Genomic DNA, 22,837 nt, shown 5'->3' with positions numbered 1-22,837 from the left:
TCATCCATATTTAAGGGCTGGCTCAGTCACCCTACCAGGCACACTGCCTGAGGATTGTCCAAGTTCCTCTAAGTATGCAGATCAACCGTCATGACCTCCGCCCTTTAACTTCTAGAAGTTTCAAAGTTCCAGAATCAGGGGTTGGCACCAGAGACTTCCCTGTAGGAGTCATCCAGCCTGACCTGCAATATACGAATCAACTTTGTGTGCATCAGTTGCAAACCTAGAAATTATTTTTTAAAAGTAGCAATTATATCAACCCCCCTTCTTGGGCTGTACATAGCCTGGGCAGGGAGCAGAGCTGTGGAAGGGACCCAGCAGGAAACTTGGAGAAGGGGCTGTTACAAGACCTGCTCAAGCTGGGAGAGCAGCAGTGACTGGTCTGTATTACTCCCGCACAGAGGCAAAGTGCAGAAATTGTCATGCTGGAAGTAAAGCTACACATAGCCCTTGTATTTAGCCAATATTTGTTAAGCATTGAGTTCAGCTTTACCTGGGCTCTGCACAGACCAGTAATATTTTGCAAGTGCCATCAAACAAGTTCATAGTGCGGTTTACTAAGTCTGTTGTGGATATTTGGGCTTCACTTTGCAAATGGGAAGATTTGCTAAAACTGTAGTGTAGCAATATCTGGTGAAGCTCTGCGCAGAAACCAATCAGCTTCCAGGTTTTATTGTCAAAGCTTGATTGAATAAGCCGAAGTTAGAAGCTGATTAGCTACCATGCACAGCTGCTCCAGATTCCGAGTGCTCCAATTAGAGTAAATCTCCCCCACCGACTCAAAAAGTTCTAAAGCCAAAGACAGACACAAAACACATTTTCTAAGAAGGACATCAGCACTGGCTGCCTTTGTATTTTTTCCAGTGTAGGTTTTCTTTTAATGCAGACAAAACAGGGAAAGTGATTCACCGCTCAGGTAGACTTGCTCCCAGGTGTGTGTTGAGTAGATCCTTCAGAGGAGGGGAGTCCCAGGTGCTGGCTAAATGCAAATTGAAGCAAGGTTTGAAACAAGAGAATCTGGATGCCGCACACTGGATAAAGTTGAAAATTCTTCTTTATTGTAAAAATAGGATCATCAAAAATACAGGACAATCAGGCAGATGGTACAGACACAGCTGACGTGTTTCGCACTCTAGTTTGAGTGCTTACTCATAGAGTGCGAAACACGTCAGCTGTGTCAGCTGTGTCTGTAACTGGAACTTCATGGGAAATTGCGGCTCAACACCATTGACTTGAATGGGTCATGTTCAGCATCAGTACTACCCATAGAATGCAACATGTTTTATTGTTGACGCTAGCCAAAGCATCACAGTCGCGGCATGTGTACAGCCCCCTGTTTGTCTGCCCTTGTTTAGGTTAATGGTAAAACTGTGGCTCATCCGCCTGCTTTTACACCCCCCTGGCCACCCATGTGAACAAGTCATAAGTTAGAATTTTGTAATGACTCACAGAAGCACTTCTGTACCTCAAAACGAATATGTGAAAGTCTTCCCACTGTAGTTTGCTTGTGGGCTAGGTGCAGCGTTGTGCGGCAGTCAGTGAACACACAGAGTTTACGTTTGGCAATAACAATATATTGTAGAAAAGTTCAGCAAGTACAAACAGGCCCAGCAGCTAAGCACACTTGACTGGAGCCACTTACAACTGAGATAGTGGTGTAACAGTGATTTGCAGAATGGAAGATGCTGACAGCTATTGCTTCAAGGTGCTGAATGCGGCCTGGCCAGTCCACACCCAAAAGGAGAGGCTTCCTGTAAGGGGCAGAAGTAGTCCTCCAGAACCTCCTCAAGAACCTTTACCTATCGCTAAGCACTGTCCCTGTCAGACAGAGATCCTATCCCTACACTAGCCACTTGCATAAAGTGCACCAGTTTTGGGAGTTGGAGTCTGAAATAGACTTTGTCTGACCCAAGGTGGCTGCCAAAGTCACATGGGGTGCCAGCATTCAATTACATAGCGCCCCATGTAAAATCATAGAGAAACCAAGTTGCCCTCAACTTCCTCCCTCACCTGCATTGTCGCTGTGGTTGAGCGCCACTTGTGGTAGAGAATACAGACTGCATCTGCCTATATGATGGTTGTAAATCCCAGATATAGAGTTCTGTAAACTATTTATTCACTGCAGACATTAAAAAAATCTCTTTGCATGTGTGCAAGTCCTCCACACCTACTCTTCTCTGCCAATGTGGATATCACATGCATGGGTGGAGATACACTTAATCCAGCTGCTTAGAGGCAGTCACAACCATCCATATTATTTCATCTACTGACTACCCTCTGGCTGGGCTTTTTCTTAGAGGGACCAGATTCAATTTTTATTGGACAATCAGTGAGGTCCCTTAAATAGGCGCTATTCACAAAACTAGGGTGGCCAGTGTCTTAAATGACTGCTTGTCTACCATTTATAGGGTGATGAGTAGACAGAACCTGTAGGTACAATGCAAAGAAAGGACACAAGTAAAATACACACTAACTAGGCAGCACTGCAGACTATGGACAACATGCACCTGTCAGGAAAATCAGTGCAGAACCCGTTTTCTGTACAAGAAGATGAGTCTTTGGTCATCTATATGATCTGGTAGGGGTAGACTAGTAGCCCCATAAGCAAAACAACATTACATTTTTACTCTCTGTGTGGTTTGTGATTACTAGGATAGTTTTTATTTCTAACACATCACAAATTCTTCTGATTTAATAGGTGCACACTGTGGAGCATTTACGCCAAGAGATCTTGTTAGTTACAGTAATACATTATCGGTGACATTTATTTCCAACAGCAGGGTAGTAGATACTGGATTTTCTGCAACCTGGGAATTTGTGGACCCCATTACTATTCCAAGTAAGTACAGCAAAATCTAGATTTTATAGCAGTGTTAATTTCGTTGATGAAAATATTTTTGTCAGCTGCATTTTTCCAGTGCTAAATCTGCTTAATCTGTCTGTGTAGTTTTTTCAAACTATAATACCATAAATAACATATTATCTGATTATTTTTTACTCCAGGAGTATATAGTGCATTTGGAAATTCTAGAGAAATGCTTAAAGGGGTTGTAAAGGTAAAAATTTTTTCACCTTAATGCATTCTATGCATTAAGGTGAAAAAACTTTTGACAGTACCGCCGCCCCCAGGCCCCCCGTTTTACTTACCTGACGCCTCGAATCTTCGCTCCTCGTCCTCGTCAGCTTCATTGCAGCTCAGCCTGGTCGCTGATTGGCTGCAGTGGATGGATTGAAAGCAGCGCAGCCATTGGCTCACGCTGCTGTCAATCACATCCGATGACGCGGCGCGCCGGGGGGCGGGGCCGAGTGATACAGCCAGCGGCTATAGCCGCCGGCTGTATCACGGGAGCGCGCCCGCAAGCACTCACCACCGTGCGAGGGAGCTCGCATGAAGGTGGTAAATGCTTGCGGGGAGGAGCTGAAACAGCCGCCGAGGGACCCCAGAAGACCAGGTTCGGGGCCACTCTGTGCAGAACGAGCTGCACAGTGAAGGTAAGTATAACATGTTTGTTATTTAAAAAAAAAAAAATAAATAACTTTACAACCCCTTTAAATAATGCATTCAAATTTAAAGCGGGATTCCAGCCGTAAAAAAAAAAAAATTAAAAGTCAGCAGCTGCAAACACTGTCCTGGGTGCCCGCGATGTCGGCCGCCCGAAGCCGACCCGTCCCTCGGCTTTTGGGTCCCAGCACTGCCATCCTAGGTAAGGGAAACAGACAGTGGAGCCTTGCGGCTTCACTGCCAGTTTCCTACTGCACACGCGTGAGTGGCGCTCTGTGAATGGGAACACACAGTTCCCAGAAGACAACGGGGCCGCTCACTGAGGAGCAGAAGACGCCACGGAAAAGCAAGAGGCGGATTAGGAAGACTGCCTAGCAACAAAGGTTTAGGTAAGTTTAAAATTTTTTTTTTTTCAAATGTTTTTAAAAAAAATTTTTTAGGATTTTTAGTGCATTTTTTTTCAGGGTGGCTCTCCACTTGGCCAGAATATTAATTCATTCTGGCCATTAGAATAAATAAATGTTCAAGCGCTAAATGTTTATGCTCATTTATACATGTTTAGGCACGTTCAGGCCTTTTTCTGCCCAAATGCTCCTTTCCTGACTGCGCTGGGGTGCGTTTTTTTTAGCATCTAAACATTCCTCCTCTAATATGCCTTTTAAACGCCTATGTGTGCATGACCACACGGGATAACATAGAAGGCTTGTCATGTCCTTGGGCTTGGGTGCGACATATCTGCTTTAAAGTCTTTTACAGATGGATGAACAACTCAGTGTTGTGTTTATTTTCCGCCAGGCATTACTTCTTGTGGAGGTCATTTCAGCTCAGACAAAGGGGAGCTTATGTCACCAAACTGGCCTAACGCCTCTTACCCTGCAAGCCAAGCCTGCACATGGAAAATTAATGTTCAGACTGGCAAACAAATCCATATTGTCTTCAAAAACTTTATACTGCAGGCGGCAAATCTCGTAGGAAGCTGCCAGGACTATGTCGAAATTTTTGATGGAGAAAAACTTGGAGCAAAAAGGTTGGGTAAGTGTTCTTACAGAATTTCTAAATTTATACTGTGGATGCCAAAATACTATAGCACTACCCCTGCTGGAGCTGCTGGTAACTGGCTCTCCTAGTCCTGCACCGCCAGGCAAAACGCATTCCCCACTTGCATCCAAACAGAAGTCAGTCCTTTGGCTTTGTTTTTTATGTTTTTGGATGGGGTGAAGGAATATATGGGATGCCCAACTTGAATCAAAGAACAAAAACCAGGGACAACTTCCTCCCTATGTACAAGATCTTTAACTGTCCTCCGATCCGGACACTGACAGTCTCTGAAGAAAAAAATCCAAAAGCCACTTAAGGACTAGGAACTCTGAGTCCCTTGGGAAGTAGCACAAAATGTTGTAGGTTGCATACTGGAGTATCTCCAACTCCTTTGTAGACACTGATCCCAGCTTTACTGACTGCAGGAACTACCAGCACACCTTGCTGCTTCTTCACTATCCCACCTGGTTACTACCGAAGATCTTCCAGTTAAAGGGAAAGGAAAGATTTAACTAGTTGCCGACCAGCTGCCATCGTTATGCAGCGACGGGTTGGCAAATTAGTCTAGCGCCCCAATAAAGCGGCCGCACTACTTCCAGTATGCGGGCGGCCGGCATTCCGCAACTATGGGGGGCGCCACTTCTAATTTTGACTGTCCTCTCATCTGGACCACAAACCTTCCTCACTGTGCTATATGTTTTCTGCTGCACCATTGGCATGGTTATATCTTCTTAGTCCTCTCCATAAATTTATCAGAAATTTGTGCTTAAAGTAGAACTATAGGCAACACTTTTTTTTTCATTTGGATAGAGTAAGGGATGGTTATAACCCCTGTCAATTTATTTTTTACCATCCCTGTCCCATTGCAGAGATTTCCTTTCACTTCCTGCCCCATAGCCAAACAGGAAGTGAGAGGAAATCTATGCAAATTAAGGTAATCCATTGCACCCCCCCCCCTCCAGGCCCACAGAACTAGTGTCCCCACTCTAAAATTTTAGAGCGGGTCTTAAACAGCAAGGGATGTGGCCTTGACAGGAAGAGGTGGGTCATATTTAAATTAGAGGGTGCACAAGTTTAGTCAGGCCTAGGGCAGCACAAAACCTAAATACACTACTGTCTTCCACCCAACTCCCCTGCTAGCATAGCTCATCCATATTTAAGGGTTGGCTCAGTCACCCTACTAGGCGCACTGCCTGAGGATTGGCCAAATTCCCCTAACTATGCAGATCAACCCTCCGCCTTCTAACTTCTAGAAGTTTCAAAGTTCCAGAATCAGGGGTTGGCACCAGAGACCTCCCTGTATGAGTCATCCAGCCTGACCTGCAATATACTCTTGACCCAGATTCAATACTCATTTTACCATGAGCCAATAAATTTGCCTGCACTATTCTAATAGCACACTAGAGGGTGCTACACAGAAATAGGATGAAGCCTTTAAAATCTTCTGATCACTCTCAGATTCTATCATATCATGCCCAAATCAATGCTTTTTAAATATGTAAGTGTAGCACTACCCCCTTGGGGACTGCTGAGAATTACCTGCTCATCTGCACGACCATGACCAAGTGAACCTTCCAACCCACCTACACTCTGGGTTCAGACATCCTTGTAACACTGTGCAGCAAGAATCAAACAACTCAGTAATATTAGGTTCTGAAATATTTTACTTGAACCAAATAGAAGAAGTTATTTCACAAACAGAGATAATAAATCTGCAGAGCCAGGATAACAGCTCCAAGTCAGCAAACAAATTCCTCCCAAGGACACAAACAATGGTTCAGCAAGAAACAATATTATATACATATATGTACACTATATTTAGATCCGAAGTCACCTCCTAGCGGATGTTTCAGTTAACTACTTATGTGGCTACTTTGAGACAGATGTAATCTAGCCAGCCTATGCTTTCCTAATGAAAGAGCAGGTCGACTGAAGGTAATATATAGGCTTTCCTATGAGTAATGGCAAAACAGTTCTACGTTGCAGATCTGATGTTCTTCGCTAGCTAGTTGGAGTTCATTAACTGTAATCCGTTTGGTTGTAGATAAAGCAATAGGTTCCTAGTGGTGAAGATCTAAGGCGTCTGAGCATAGTGTTCAAACAATGCTGTAAAGTGTTCTTGGGGTAAAAATGTCTGTGCACAGTGTTCTGTAATAGTGGCAATGAATAGATAAAGGGTCAAGCAATTTGCCCTCTCACCAATGACCAAATCGATCCGAGGTCTTCTGGACAGGAACACATGTAGCAGCACTCGGGCAACGGATCCGCTGTCTCGGTCTTCCGAAGTGAAACTTGTCCATCGCACCCACACCAACAGGCTGGCAATCCAAGTGATGTTAGTGACAGGATGTCCGACAGCAAATGACAGAGCTAGGCCCCTTAAGCCTCGGGTTGGAAGTAAGGCTCCGCGTGGTAGGCCGCGACCTCTCTCTCCCTGTTACACAGAGAGGTCTGTCTCGTGTCAGGCCCAGGAGGAAGAGACCTTCTTGCTCCTTTTATGGTCACTCCCAGCAACCTTCAAGGTCACCATGAAGATCCCTGGGATGTGTAGTCTTAGGGTACATGGTAGCATAGTAATAGTCTGAAGGAGAACTACATGTCCCATAATTCACTTTGTTGGACGCACAGATATGTGGTCACTGATTACACTGATTACAAAGGGGACAAGCGATGTCTAGAAACACTGAAAGGTACGGTGCTTTCGGCAGTCCATATCGCTACATAAGGTATCATTCTTAAACTTGGAGTGTAAATGTAATGCTTTATTTTTAAAACGAAGCCCCAGACAAAAATGCAAAAAGATATCATTTTGTTGAGCTAGTCTTGTGAGGTGAAGGATTACCCCACTTCTGTCTGCTTACTGAGCAGTGAATCAGCCTCATTATCACTGGCCAATCAGCAGGTTAATGACCCAAGATGCTATTAAGCTGGATGTGGAAATATTGGTTGAACTTCCTGGCAGTGCAGTGTGGCAGAGGGGTGTGAATCACAGGAATGGTTGAACACAAATACAAACATTTCTTGGCAGAAAAAAACATTTGCGTACTGTATGTTTTTCAATCAAGTACTTAGATGTATCCGTTGAGTTCTACCTCACAAATTGTTAACTGGACTTTTTTTTATTTTTTTTTTTATAAAACTGGTCTAGAATTATATTCAAAGGCTTCATAATGTGATTTTTTTTTCATTTTCAGGTCAGTTTTGCGGTTCTACAATTCCACCAACACTGATCACAACAGGCAATGCCGCAGTTATTAAATTTGTCAGCAATAATGATCGAGAACAGCGAGGCTTCTATGGGTACTGGACAACTAATCTGACAGATATCCCTTACTCTCCCCCAAGGCAGCCCAAACCATGGGACAATGTTAAAGTGGGTGAGTGAGTAGCCAGGTGTAGATTTGACATGCAGCTTTTTTTTTAATAGGAGTCATTTATTTCAGTTGTTAATACAGTACACAAGGTATGTGATACATACCGTATTGAGTGTTGAAGACCTTTTATATTTTCAATGACAGGTGGGGAAAACCTTCAGCATGCAGATAGTGTGATGTGCCATTTTTAGGCCCCGTTCTCCTCCTGGCAGGAATTCTAGCAAACCCAGAGTGCATGGTTTGTCATCTTAAAAGTAAGCTTGCAGCTTCAAGATTTTGAAAATGAATAGGAGAAGCAATAAAAATGAATGGGAGGAGAGCCAACGTGATCTGTCAAAATCATATGATGGGCTTCACTATGAATGGACTTCAATTACGGAACTCTCTGTGCTGTTTTGAACAGAGAAGACCCTGTGAGCCAATGCCATCACCACACCGCAGCCTGCATCTTATGAACATAATGGAGTATAACAAGAAGTGGATAGTGACATCTGCTGTGAATGCTCTCTAACTCCTATGGTTAAATGTTCTTGGGGCTATTTTTCTCTTAGGATCAAATGTAGAAAATGCTTAAATCTCTTTCCCCCCCAAAATTGAAGTCAGACCAGCAAAACACCACTTTCTTTCTAGATGGCTTTTGGCATTCATTTGTAGTGGGAGAATCAGTACCTGATGCAGGAAGCAGAAACAGATGTTACAGATGATTATGGAAAATGCCCACACTCTAACAAGTTGCTGCAACTGAACACTGCGGAATTAGTTGCTGTATATAGGGGGTTATTTACTAAAACTGGAGAGTCTGGTGCAACTCTGCATGGAAACCAATCAGCTTCCAGGTTTAATTGTCAAAGCTTAACTGAACACGCTGAAGTTAGAAGCTGATTGGCTATCATGCACAGCTGCACCAGGTCCTTTTTTTTGTAATCTTTATTTATTTTAGTATGCATATAAAACACATAATGTACAGTAGTTTCACAACGTATCCTTATAGACTGTGTATAATGGCTATTTTAACCGAAGAGTCAAACGTTGTACAGTATCAGAGTCTGAATAAAGCAAAAAACGTGAAAACCTGGGGGACATGGGAAGGGAAAGGGGGATAGGGATAAATCATCATCATTTCATGGCCTAAAGAATGTGCTATCCCCGCGACCCCAGCCTGGACCCGCATCCTCTCGTAGCTCTCAGCCCTTATGTATGGGGCTAATCTCAGCCTGGAGGCCGGCAGGGACCCAACAGGTGGACCCCCCAGGAGAGGGGCTAAAAAGCCTCCAGCATACCTCTGTCTGGGGGGGGGGCACCTCCCTGGCCCCCCCATGGCCGTCTTGAATGCATGTCCCACTAGGACACCTAGGTCGCTGGGCGGGTCCTCCGTCTAATGCAACCATCCGAGTGCCAACATAATAGTGGCCAGAAGGAGAGACACATCAACACGCCACAAGTGACGCATAGCGCCTTGAGGCCGTTCTCCACCATAGGCCTTATGAGCCGCACACAGGAAAAAGAGGAGCACAGATCTCTGCACCACGATTAGGGTTAGTGAGACATAGTATTCAGGCATTCGCATCACCATTTACAGGTCTCCTTAGCTTCAGTGAGGGCTCTGCTAACTCCAACAGCGCAACATCCAGGCTAGATGACACAGGGCCCGTGTCGACAGTATATTTCCGCTACGGAGCCCAAATACCATTGAAACGTTCGCTGCTGCCCTTGCACCTCGCCGCCCACTCCTCCGCCTCCCGAATATCGTCTACCTTCTTGAGCCATTCTGTCATAGTAGGGATCTGCGGACGTTTCCAGTAGAGAGGTATAAGCCGTTTAGTAGCATTTAATAGATGAGGGAGTGAGCTTTTCTTATAGTGGCTCAAAGGAAGGGCAGGGAGGTTCAAGAGGAGAACGGGATTGCAGGACATTTTTTTATAAAAGTGTGAATTTCTGACCAGAATGGGTTAATTGCTGGGCAATCCCACCAAATATGGAGGAGAGTGCCTTTCTGACCACAGCCCCGCCAGCAGTGGTCTGTTACCGAGGGATAAATGCGTGATATTGCTGGGGTACGCGATACCAGTGAGTCAGAAGCTTGTAGTTAGTTTCTAGTGTCCTGGACCCTATGGAGCTGGAGTAACATTACAGAGGTCCGAAGGTTCAGTGTCCTTCATGGGGCGGTTCAGTGTTTACAGCATTGAGTCCATTGAGACCTTTACCCAGTCCAGGAAGCCAGTAGAGGAAAGGAGGTGATCTTTGGTCCTTTCAAGGGACAAGGGATAGGTTCAGCAGCGGCATGGTCAGTCTCTGGTGGTAGAGGTGCCCGTGGAGGGACCGTCCATCTGCCTTTTACGACCACAGGAGCGTCGTCTTCCAGCCATCGGGATCCATGGTTGAGGTAGCTGGGGAATCGGAATGTCAGGTATGTTGCGCCAATCTGGGAAATCCACAGGGTTAAGCTCCAGGGTGTGCAGGAAGCGAGGGAGGTCGACTTTAGTGCGCAGTACAGCCCATCGGCCATTTTTGGACGCATGGAGGCTGAATGGGAAGCCCCAGCGGTATGTAAGGCCTGCTGCTTGGATTTCCGCCAGGAGTGGGCGCAAGGCCCGATGCTGCATTAAGGTGCGTATAGAGAGGTCCTGATAGAAGGACAGCTGGGCTCCATCAAAGTCAAAGACTGGTCTGTTGCGCATCCTTTGCATGATGCAGTCTTTTAGGGTAAATTTGTGGAGTTTGCAAATAACATCCCTGGGGTTCTCTGGATCTTCGGATGGGGGCCTGAGTGCCCGGTGAGCCCTATCTACCTCAATCGGAGTCGAGGGCAGCAGGCTCAGGATTTCACGAAACACTCCCTGCAGCGTGGGGATAATGTCTTTAGGCGCGATAGCTTCTGGTAGGCCGCGTATGTGAATATTCGCCCGCCTGCTGCGATTTTCCATGTCATCTAATTGGCATAAGAGGGCTTCAATTTGGTAACTGTGGGCAACAGACTGCTCTCTCAGCTGGGAGATGGCGGGTACAGTATCATCAAACTTCTGCTCCAAAGTCTCTACCCTGTGACCCAGCTCAGTGGTATCCGTTTTCAATTGCTCAATGTCCTGCTTAAAAGCACTTTCAATCCTGCTGGTAAAACGCTCCAGGTCCTCTTTAGTGGGGAGAGACCACAGGTGCTGCCTGATGTCCCTGTCTTCAGCCAGGACGGCTATCTCTGTGTTCCTTTCTTGTGGTGAGGTGGAGCGGAGGCAGGAGGGATGGAGTCACTTACAACCCTGGGAGAGGGGACAGGAGACAGCGCTGGCGGTGCAGGCTGAGCTTTGTGCTGCTGCTGCGGGCCCGTTCGTTCCGGCGCCATCTTGGATTTTTCCCTCTGCTGGCAGGGGTGTCGGAGAGGAACGAATCCAGCGATCCCTGGCCGTGCTGGTGGGCTCTTTTTGGCTGAGATGAAGCCCGGAGCCGCTGTGGCATGCCCTTGGTGTAAAACGGGGGTAATCACCCCTGTGGCTGCTTGTATAACTGCGGACTAGACAGAGCTCAGGCACAGCACGTCCTTACTCCTCCATAGCCAGGCCACGCCCCCTGCTTGTACCAGCTGCACCAGATTCTGAGTACACCAGTTTTAGTAAATCTATCCCATAGTGTTTTAGAATATATGAGTGTTCAATTTACTAGGCTTTACCCAGGGATAAGGGATGTTAATTTTCAGCCATGTGACTGTTATTTTCAAATCTTACTGGCTTCCTTAACATCTTGGATATATGAGAACCTTCACAGACCTACTTATTATTATTACTTATTATAGTGCTGTCAATTTACGCTGCACTTTATATATTGTACATTCACATCAGTCCCTGCCCTCAATTAGCTTACAATCTAAGATCTCCCATGCATACATATACATACAACGTACTAGGGCCATACTTATAGTTAAATGTTGCAGAACATGTTTTCTTTTAATAGCTCTATTTAATTGTTCATATGTACCGCGTCAGTTTCAGTTTAATGCATGGATTCAGCTAAAAATAAACTGGCATGTTAAAAATAGGGGTACTTATCCAGATGTTAGCTGTGTAAATAGAGCCTACTATTGTGTGATAGGTGCCTGCAATGCACAGAAAAGTTCAATTTCTACACAATTAATTTTCAATGAGTACAAGGTGAAATAGATATTATATTTAGGGAAATACATCAATAGCTTGTAACAATATTATATATATATACATATATATGTATATATATATATATATATATATATATACATATATATATATATATATATATATATATATATATATATATATATATATATACATACATACATATATATATATATATATATATATTGCTTGATATGAACTAATACTGTAAATTGTTGTTTATAGAATGGTTAAGCAACTGTGATGCACAATCCAAACCATCTGTGGCCACAGAATCTTTACAACACTTTTCTTCAACGTGGCAAGTATCTGTTCAGGTGAGCACTGTCTCCATCTTCTGGTGATGTGGTATTAATGCAGGGAGTAATAGATTTGTTTTAATTTTTTTGAAAGGCATTTAAAAAAAAAAACAGTATTACACCCCAAAACCAAAAATGTAATATATTACAGCTTACCAATCAGTAGATGTGGTGGCTGCATCTGTTTTCTTTTATTATTTTTTTTCCCCTCTGTTTTCACCTGGTGATATGGTCAGTAACACACCTCCTGTATTAGCGTGCCTCCACTCTGGATGAAGGAGAACAGGGGGCACCTTTGGGCAGCAACTTTGTCATGTTGGGGGGGGGGGTTGTTAGAAGTATTAGCAGATTTAGAACAAATTAAAACAAAACTCCAGCTAACACGTTATAATCAGTTACAGCAAACATTTTTTTCCCTTTTGGTATAAAGGTTTTAAAAACTGAACATTTTAAGCAGCCCTGCTAGTGTTAAATTGTTTGTCTAATCTCTGCAACTGATACATTACGCTGGAGAGCTTGTTCTGTTGAAAAGTAACAGACTTATTGGCTAGATCACCAAATGAAAATAGAAGAAAACCTAAAAAAGAAAATGAATGCAGCCATCACATCTAAGAACTGGTGAGCTCCAATATAATAAATGTTTGTTTTTGAGTTTCATACTGCTATGCAGTGCAATAACAAGTTTTATGATTAGTTCGTATTAGTGTGAATCATAATGCTGTTCTCATGCACTTAACATTTTTAAATAAGGACAAGCTGATCATTTACTGTGCGTTAGTAGGTGAAGATATACTGTACAAAGTAATATTTTAATATTTAACATGCGTTTTCTGTTTTCAACAAAAAAATTAACCTTCACATACAAGTGTGTTGTGTTAACATATGTTATATTGTGCATTATGTTGTGTTAGGGTGGCCCATTTATTTCAATTGGTTGCCAACAAATCAGAACACACAAAAAATAGACAAACACCATTTTTTCAGAAGCAGCGCACACCACATCACATGGTATTGCATTACCGTGTGTTGCAGGACACGGCAAGTAGCTGCGTTTTGGAGGTGCGTTGGGGTGTAATTCCAAATGAATGGTACCGCAACCCAGTAACACATGTAACATTACTAAAGCACAGGATTTCAACAGAAAAATGTTACCTAATGGACCAAACTACCAGTGAGGCTATTTTACCAAAGGGGCCCCATTACCAATGAGGCTATGGTATCAGAGAGACCCCATTACTGGTGAGGGTATGATACCAGAGGGACTTCATTAACAGTGAGGCTTTGATACCAGAGGAACCACATTACTAGTGAGGCTATGATACCAGATGAACCACATTACTAGTGAGGCTATGATACCAGAGGGACCACATTACTAAGGAGGCTATGTTATCTAAGGGACCACATTACCAGTGAGGCTATATTGTCAGTGAGACCATATTACCGGTGTGAATAAGTTACCACAGGGACCACATTGCCATTGAGGATATGTTACCAAAGTGACCAAGTTGTGTGCGGTATTAGTATCTAGGCAATCTTAACTTTGCAAAGTTTTTTAACCACTGTTTGTCTGATTTGTTTCTCGTTTTTAATCAATTTATAATAAAAATATTTGTATCTATAATATTGTGTACCTCAGTGCCTATAAAGTCCAGTACCAATCCCCTACTATTATCTCTAAGTTACCAGTGAGGCTATCTGATCAAAGGTACCACATCAGAGGAATGGCTATGTTACCTAAGGGGCCGTGTTACTAGTGAGGAATTTTATTTCAGGGGAGGCTACAGTATCATAGCAAAACATTAATATGTTGCCACCAGGAGGCTTTTACCAGAGGTTATATTACTGGAAGGACCAATTTACTAGTGAGTCTGTTACTGGAGTTAGAAAGTACAACATTATTACATGCAATTTGATGCATGTTTTCTTTTTTGGTTTCAGAGTCAAACCCAACCATTCCTGCCATTCAAGCATAGGTGTGGAGGATCACTAATAAACTCACAATGGGTTCTGTTCCCTGCTCATTGTATGGATCTGTAAGTGTATTGGTACATCATCATCTAAATTAAATGATCATGCCATATGCTCATGTGAACAATTGCTATGTTTTGGTTGATATTAGCTGTTGGCTTCTAAATTTAATCTGGATTCTGTTTCTCCACAGCTAAGCTCAGTCAGTGGTCTCAGGTACACCTGCAGATTTTAACAAATCCCATATAACCAATAAATCATGCTGTGTGTCACAATATTGGTTTCTAAAATGTTGTCTGTAAGGTCTCCATGATTACCTTGGCACCTTTTCCCTGCTCTATTTATACCCTTTATTCAAATACAGTATATGATATACTGTATATACAGTAACAGGGGGTTTGAACTTGATTTGTTGCTGTGGGAGAACTCAAAATTGAGGGCAGTTTTAGGGTTTTATCATTTTTTCTCTGAATACATGTACAGTTAAAATAATTTATTAGAGTGTGAATTTGCAACAGAAAACAAACGTCCTATCTACAAATGTCATAAATGTTCATTTTTAACATCTAACTTAAATTTTTTCTTAACCCCTGCATTGTGCATTGTGGGCCCATCTAGACCTGAGTGTACTGGTAAAAGTCAGTCATGCTGCAGGTCCAGAATCATGGCTGTATCTGCAGGTGTGGCCCTGTCTCTAAAGACTCACTTTGCCAGTAGGCCACGCAGGCCAAGCACGGGGACTTACCTGGGGCCACTGGGTGCCATTAAAATTTACACTTTCCAGCAGTTTCACTGCAGAAGGATTTAATGCTGTGGGATTGATCAATGACGTCATTTGCTAGGTGGAATGTTGCCACCTAGCACTTAAGGTCCTTTTCAGCATCAAGGAAGCATCTTCCTGCTGCTGCTCCTTGTTGTATAAGACACAAGGAACTCTCATATGTTTATCCCTGCTGCCCGCACACAGTAATTTGGTCACCCTGGGCTGCCTGACCCTATTCCTGTTACCTAAGCAGACAGGTTCATAAATATATAAGGCTTAGCCTCATATCCTTAGCTACATTGTGTTCTGACTTGTCTTAATCTAGACATGATGGACAGTCCCACTGTACTAGGTGCCTTCAGCCCACATTCCACTAGCAGTTCCATTGTTTTCTGCAGTGTACTCCCTGAGGTGCGGGACACTGACAGCTTGGAATTTTTCCCTTTGCTAGAGTCCATACCATTCTCAGAGTCTTCCTTAATTCCCTTTCGGCATGGCAGCCTCCTTTGCTTTTCCCTGGGATATTTGTAATAGTAGTGTCAGAAACCATGAATCAGACTGAGACAGAAGTACAGTTAAATCACACTTGTTTAATAATAATAAAAAAAAGGTAAACAGAGTAAACATAGTCAAAACATAGCCAGAGTTTAGGAACCGGAACGGATGGTCAGACAAGCCAAAACATCAGGGAGCCAGAGAACAGCGTAATAGAACAGCAAGCAGGGTCTGGAGCCAGGAGAAATTTCAGACAAGCAAATCTTTAACAGGAACACAGGAGAGCATCTCTAGAGATGTGACCAAGGTGAAGGCAGAGATCATCTGGACTGGACGGCTTAAGTAGGCAGGACTGATGAGCAGATTAGTCACTGTGGAGAGATAGGAGCTGGCAATTAGCCGACAGCTGAGCGGCCAGCCCAGAGAAGGAAGGGCTGAGCCCAGCCCTGACAGTATCCCCTCCTCAATGACCCCTCCCCCTCAGAGGACCACCAGGCTTGAGGGGAAAATCTATGGAAATCACGGAGGAGGACAGGGGCATGTACATCCGAGGATGAGACCCAAGAGCATTCCTTCGGAAAGCGGTTGCAGACCAAAGGTTTTAATAAGGAGACATGAAATACATTGGAGATACGTATATTAGAATGCATAAGCCACTGAGTTAATCCTGTGAAGAATACATAAAGGCCCAATAAAACGAGGTGCAAACTTCAGAGAGGACACACAAAGTTGGAGGTTGCGAAATGACAGCCAGACCCTGTCCCCAACCTGGTAGGAAGGCACAGGCAGGCGTCTGCGGTCAGCATGGAGTCTGTACCTATCATAAGCATGTCGCAAAGCCTCCTGAACTTGTGCCTAAGTGGAACGAAGTCCACAGAGATGCTCCTCTAACGCAGGAATACTCTGCAGAACAAATGAGTCAGGCAACATGGAAGGTGGGAAACCATAGTTCGCCAAAAAAGGGGACAATCGGGAAGCAGAATTCAAGGCACTATTGTGAGCAAACTCCACCCACGGTAAGAGGTCTGACCAGTTTTTATGATGGTCAGAAATATAGCAAAGTAGGAATTTCTCCAAGGACTGATTGGCTCGTTCTGCGGCCCCATTAGACTGCGGGTGATACGCAGAGGAAAAAGCAAGCTGAATTCCCAACTGTGCACAAAAGGCTCGCCAGAACCGGGACACAAACTGACTAGCCCTGTCCGAGACAATCACTTTGGGTAGCCCATATAAGCGAAAGATCTCCCGAGCAAAAATGGAAGCCAGTTCCTTAGAAGTGGGCAACTTCTTACGTGGAATACAATGAGACATTTTCGAGAACCGGTTAACCACTATAAGGATAATTACATTGCCCTGGGAGTTGGGGAACTCCACAATGAAATCCACAGACAGGTGGGTCCAGGGCCTCTCTCCATTGGGTATGGGTTGTAGGAGGCCCACTAGAAGGTGTCGTGGAGTCTTACTCTGAGCACACACAGAACAGGCAGTTACGAAGGTGGTTATATCAGCATGTAGACTAGGCCACCAGAATTGTTGGGAAATGGCCCAAAATAGTTGATTCCTCCCAGGGTGGCCAGCAGCCTTGGGAGAATGGTAAGTCTGGAGCATGGCAGTACAGAGACTCTCTGGGACAAAGCAGCAGTCACAAGGTTTCTCAGAAGGAGCATGGACCTGAGCAGCAAGAATTTTGTCACCCAAAGGAGAAGTGAGACTGGTGCAAACCGTAGCCAGAATACAATCAGGAGGCATCACAGGAACCGGAACCGACTCCATCTTGGAAGTGGAGGAAAATTGTTGTGACAAAGCGTCAGCCCTTACATTCTTAGTACCGGGTAAGAAAGAGACAATGTAATTGAAACTAGACAAGAAAAGAGCCCATCGCGCACTTCTGGGAGAGAGCCTCAGACAATAATGTGAGATTCTTGTGGTCAATAAAAATGAGAATCGGCACAGTGGTACCTTCGAGGAGATGTCTCCATTCCTTCAGCGATAAAATGATTGCTAACAGCTCTCTGTCACCAATCTCGTAATTGCACTCTGCAGGTGACATTTTCTTGGAACAGTAGCCACAAGAATGCATAGCGCTCTCAGAGGTAGGACGTTGAGACAGAAGGGCACCAACTCCAGTCTCAGAAGCATCAACCTCAAGGATAAGAGGTAACGGAGGATCAGGATGTGCCAACGCAGGAGCAGAAACAAAGGCAGCCTTGAGACTCTCAAAGGCCTTAATGGACTCCGGAGACCAACTCTGTGGGTTACCGTGCTTTCTGGTCATATCAGTCAGGGGCTTGACCAGAGACGGGAAGTTACGAATAAACTTCCAATAATAGTTGGCAAAGCCAAGAAAACGCTGCAGAGGATGTAAACCCATGGGCCACTGTAGGACTGCTGAAAGTTTCTCTGAGTCCATCGAAAAACCAGCAGTGGATTAACTGTATCTTCTGAATTCATGGCCTTTGTCTACTGTCAGAAACCATGAATCAGACTGAGACAGAAGTACAGTTAAATCACACTTGTTTAATAATAATAAAAAAAGGTAAACAGAGTAAACGTAGTCAAAACATAGCCAGAATTTAGGAACCGAAACGGATAGTCAGACAAGCCAAAATGTCAGGGCGCCAGAGAACAGTGTAGTAGAACAGCAAGCAGGGTCTGGAGCCAGAAGGAATGTCAGCCAAGCAAATCTTTATCAGGAACACAGGAGAGCGTCTCTAGAGTTGTGACCAAGACGAAGGCAGAGATCATCTGGACTGGATGGCTTAAGTAGGCAGTACTGATGAGCAGGATATCATCAACAGATTAGTCACTGTGGAGAGATAGGAGCTGGCAATTAGCCGACAGCTGAGCGGCCAGCCCAGAGAAAGAAGGGCTGAGCCCGACCCTGACAAGTGGTAATGCAGGATTTTATGGGCCAAAACCTTATCCAATTTGCTTGAGGCCTTGGCAGCCTCTGAGTCATCAGCTGCTGAGACTCTATCTGGAGCTGAGTCCCTTAAGTCCTTTTGTGGCTCCAAATTCTACCAACACCTTCCTGGTGCACCTGATATTTGCAGTCTTTCTTTATGACAACTGGAAGAATTCTGACAAGCTCTTTGTCTCTCCCAAGCATCTATCCATTTGAGGAGGCCTTTGTTCAAAAGTAGAATGTCCTCTCTGTAGACCTGGTGTATCCCATCTTAGCAAAGCATTGACCATCCCAGAGGAGGATGCACCTGTGTTTAAGGACCTCATCAATAAGCAGGCACAGTCTAGAAATCTGTTCTCATTGCCTGACCTTGCACTGCAACCTGTCTTGGCCGTGACTTTACTGTGTCAAACTCTAGCTCACTGGGCTATGGCCAGAAGAGATCTGATCACTGTGGCAGTTGCTCTCTTGATTCTAGTGCATATGGACAGGTGTTTGCTAATATGTTGGCTCTATGCTAGCCTTACTGCACTCTCAGGGCATCCTCATTGTGGAATATCTAGATGACTTCCTGCTGAGGGAACAGTCAGGCTGGTTCTGCCAGGCAGTGTTTTCCTGACAGTCTATACATTGCAGAGGTACAGCTGTGTCCTGAACCTTCATAAATTAGCATTGGAACAAGCTCATCGCTTGGAATATCTGGGTCTTATCGTAGGCAGAACTCAGGCCAAAGTTTTTCTTCCCCAGGAGAAACTTCACACCCTCAACTCCTAGACTTGGACTCTTCAGTCCAGGAGTCAACTGACTATTCACTTCTTCATGACAGTCCTGGGGCTTATGGTAGCCTCCTTTGAGGCAGTCCTACTTGCCCAGTTTTACTCCAGACCCCCACAACACAACATTCTGCCTTCATTGGACAAGGAAGTCCAATCCTTAAACTGACTAATCTTTAAACAGCACCTACAGCACTGGACGTCCTGGCTAGAGCATCATCTGATATGAGTACAGTTGGACAGCACTATGGTAGTGGTGTACATAAACCAATAGGGAACCAGAAGTCATGGCAAAAGAGGTAGAGTGGATCCTGCCCTGGGCAGAGTTCACGTTCCCTCCCTGTCCACTGTTTAAATCCCAGGCGTGGACAATTGATGGGCAGACTTTCTCAGCTGGCAGCGCCATGGACATGGCAGATTGGTGCCTACACCTGGTGGTATTCCAGGACCAGTATCACAGTTGGGCTATGCCAAATGTGGATCTTCTGGCCTCTAGGTTCAACAACAAGCTTGACAGATTTGTCTCCAGGTACAGGTCTTTAGTTTAAACAGTGGATAGTCTGGTGGCTCCATGGGATTAGTACACTTTGATTTACACCTTTCCTCTCCTGAAACAGATTCCTAGTCTGCTTTCAGGATCTAAATGGAGGGCATCCAGAGATCTCACAGCTCTAGACTGGCCCAGGCAGATGTGGTGCTCAGACCTGATAGAATTCCTGGCAGACGCTCTGTGGGCTCTTTTTAACAGCATGACTGGTGAAGCCCAGGATCTAAGGGACAGAGGCATTTCCAAATCAGCGATTGCAACTGGACAGCATTTAGACATCCTGAAAGTCTCTGAATTCCTGTGTCCCTCAATGGAAGGAAAGGAAATAGGATTTGTACTCTATAAAACCCTTTTCTTGGCATCCTTTGAGGGACACAGTTCTCACCCCTCTGTGTTTATGATTATGCTGTACTACTTTGCTACAAAATTGAAGCATGATGGTTGTGGGCAGGAATATGCTGTGCTGGCCACATTTTTTGTTTGCCAGTGTCCAATCCACCTTTAGACAGCAGTATAACCCAACAGTTTCCAAATTCATGTGCCCCACAATAAATTTCAACAAAGGGATTTTATGTTGAGTAAAATGTTTTATTATACATGGGACCACTGACATTATGGGTACATCATTTTCTTATTCGGCAGCTGCAAGAGACCGCTCTTACTCCTGGACAGTAAGGCACTCACATAGTAACTTCTGAAGTTCGTGCTGTCTAGGATTCCTGTGAGCGAAGGTCCTGATACCCTCAGGGGGGTGACCACAAAGCAGCTGTACTGCAGCGGACTGCTCAGGATTGAGGATGAACATTCCAGCAAGTGCTGCTTTTTTTATACCTGCTATGCCTAAAAAAAATAAAAATTAAAAGGTGGAGTTGGGGTCATAGCAAACAGCATACCTGTAGCAAGAAGAAGAAAGTATTTCTGGTGGCCCATTGATATTGGCTGTTTTGACCTTGACAGGTCAGTTTAAGCCTCCTGTAGCCTAAAATGACAGGTAAGGTATAACCATCAAAACTCTAATTTGTTTTGGCCCTTACATATGTATTAGTGTATGTTGTATTAAGGCTTGCAGGTAATTTTTTTTTTAAGCTACTGGTCCATTTTAAAAGTAAAATAGAAACCCCTCCAATCAGTTGTGTTATTATATGGAGGGGAACTAAGGACACCATTGTTTGAACAGGTCAGTTGTGTTCCTCTAAAAACACAAATACCTGTGAGACATGGTAGGATTCAAATCATTTTTCATTTTGACTGGAAACAACATTAAAAAAACTTGATTGAAGACATGCAGTTCAGTATTTCATTTTAAACAGCTGTATCATTTCCATACAGAGACCAGAAGCTCGAATCATTGAAGGTTTGCTTTGGACTTGACTTAGCAGAAATGTGTGTTGGAATTGATGCTCTTATCCGACATGAGAACTACAACTATCCACAGAGCAATGACCAATCCTTTGATATAGCTTTACTGCATCTATCAAAGGAGGTGACTAACATGCAACCAGTTTGTCTTCCTGATTCAGAAGAATTCCCATCACCAGGAGAGCTCTGCTACTGGGCAGGCTGGGCTGCCATAGGTATGGCTGTTTTATACAGAAATAGCATTCCTCTGTGTGCTACGGTTTTTTAAGATGTCTGTTGGCAGGAAAGGAAAATTCCACTAGTGAGAAAAAGAAATCCTCTCCAGGTCATTTATATACGGTACATTGTGGATTCTTACCTGTTTCTGTTCTGTAGTTTCTGAGCAATTCTGTAAACATCCTTAAACAGATGTGAGGTGTGTCTGTCTGCTATGATTGCACACAATCATTCCTTCTTTAAAGTGGTTGTAAACCTCAGACATAAAATATGAACAAAGCATATCCCTCTATAGTGTGTACTTGTCTCAGTCCAGAGCATTAAGTGTCATTTTCGCCTGCTGCTTTGTTCCTCTGCTATCGGCAAGAGTCATTTCTGAGAAGTTTTTCTGACACCAAGAGAAAAATGGTGAGGTGGGGGGGGGGGGCACAGCCAAAGATTGACAGCCTCAGGTCTGTTCCTGTGTGCTGTGTGAAGGTGTGTCCCTGCAATTCAATATGCTCTCAGAGCTCTCCTCACTGATGTAACTTTAGCTCTCTGCCCCCTGCTTTTCAGATCTGAGAGATCCTGTCCAAATTTTGCACTTTAAATAAGTGCAGGGGAAAGACAGCTGTAGATAAACAGGTACAACTTATGTAGGAGGCTTTGTTTCATATCTGTGTATCACCTGAGGCTAGTCACTTCACTGGGTGTATGGTTTACAACCACTTTAATAAAAAAAAAACAAATATTGCTTCCCTCTAGTGTCTGTAGACATCCTTATTGCTTCACGGTGACAATCCTAAAGGTCAGTGCTGGGGATGTGTGAAATTCTGCAAAAAAGCAGTGAACCAATTACACTAACAGGAAATTTTGGGGGTTGCTCTGCACACAAAGGGAATGTAGACACCCATATAAACTTGCTGAAGATCAGGAGATTTAGGTGATTTACAATTTAGAAATAAATTCTAGCAGTTTGGTTTAAAGATGTTTTGATGGACTTTAAAGAATAAGTACACCTTCGGACCATGTTACATATTCCACCCATTTTTAGGGTGGAACATGTAACATGTTCCCGCTTCTAAAGCTGCTCGGCGATCCCCTGCCTCCCTGTAACAGCAGTAGTTGCTCATATCAGCTGTCAGTTTTTGAAAAAAGAGCATGGCCATGTGGGGCTCCGCCCACACAGCCGTTTCATTCATTCCCGGGGTTCTGGGAATGAATGAACTACAAGTCCCGACATCCTTTGTGGCTGTCGGCTTGTAATTCTCAAGGAACTACCACGGTCCTGTTGAGCGCTCTGCAGTGGCGTAATTAGAACCTCCAGGGCTCCAATGCAAGAAACCATGGAGGGCCCCCCTGACCCCCGGACAGGGCTCTTTCCTCCGAGCCTGATGGTGGAACACCAGGGCCCGGTCACAAGTGGGTGGCTGCATATAAAGTAACCGATTTCTCCATTCACCCCGCTTCTCCTCCTCTC

At 44.2% G+C, this 22,837-nt stretch overlaps 1 protein-coding gene across 1 annotated transcript in view; it reads left to right on the top strand.

The window, feature by feature from the left end:
* LOC141127440 (ovochymase-2-like) overlaps positions 1-22,837 on the top strand; it is a 96,490-nt gene that overhangs the window by 56,680 nt on the left and 16,973 nt on the right. The window contains exons 18-23 of the mRNA XM_073613877.1: positions 2,699-2,839; positions 4,298-4,534; positions 7,735-7,917; positions 12,279-12,370; positions 14,291-14,385; positions 21,133-21,377. Of these exons, the coding sequence (XP_073469978.1) occupies positions 2,699-2,839; positions 4,298-4,534; positions 7,735-7,917; positions 12,279-12,370; positions 14,291-14,385; positions 21,133-21,377 (993 nt within the window). The remainder of the gene's footprint in view (positions 1-2,698; positions 2,840-4,297; positions 4,535-7,734; positions 7,918-12,278; positions 12,371-14,290; positions 14,386-21,132; positions 21,378-22,837) is intronic.

This window comes from Aquarana catesbeiana, linkage group LG01, assembly GCF_042186555.1.
Source record: "Aquarana catesbeiana isolate 2022-GZ linkage group LG01, ASM4218655v1, whole genome shotgun sequence".
NCBI classification, from domain to species: Eukaryota; Metazoa; Chordata; class Amphibia; order Anura; family Ranidae; genus Aquarana; species Aquarana catesbeiana.
This window is presented reverse-complemented; position numbering and strand designations above follow the sequence as displayed.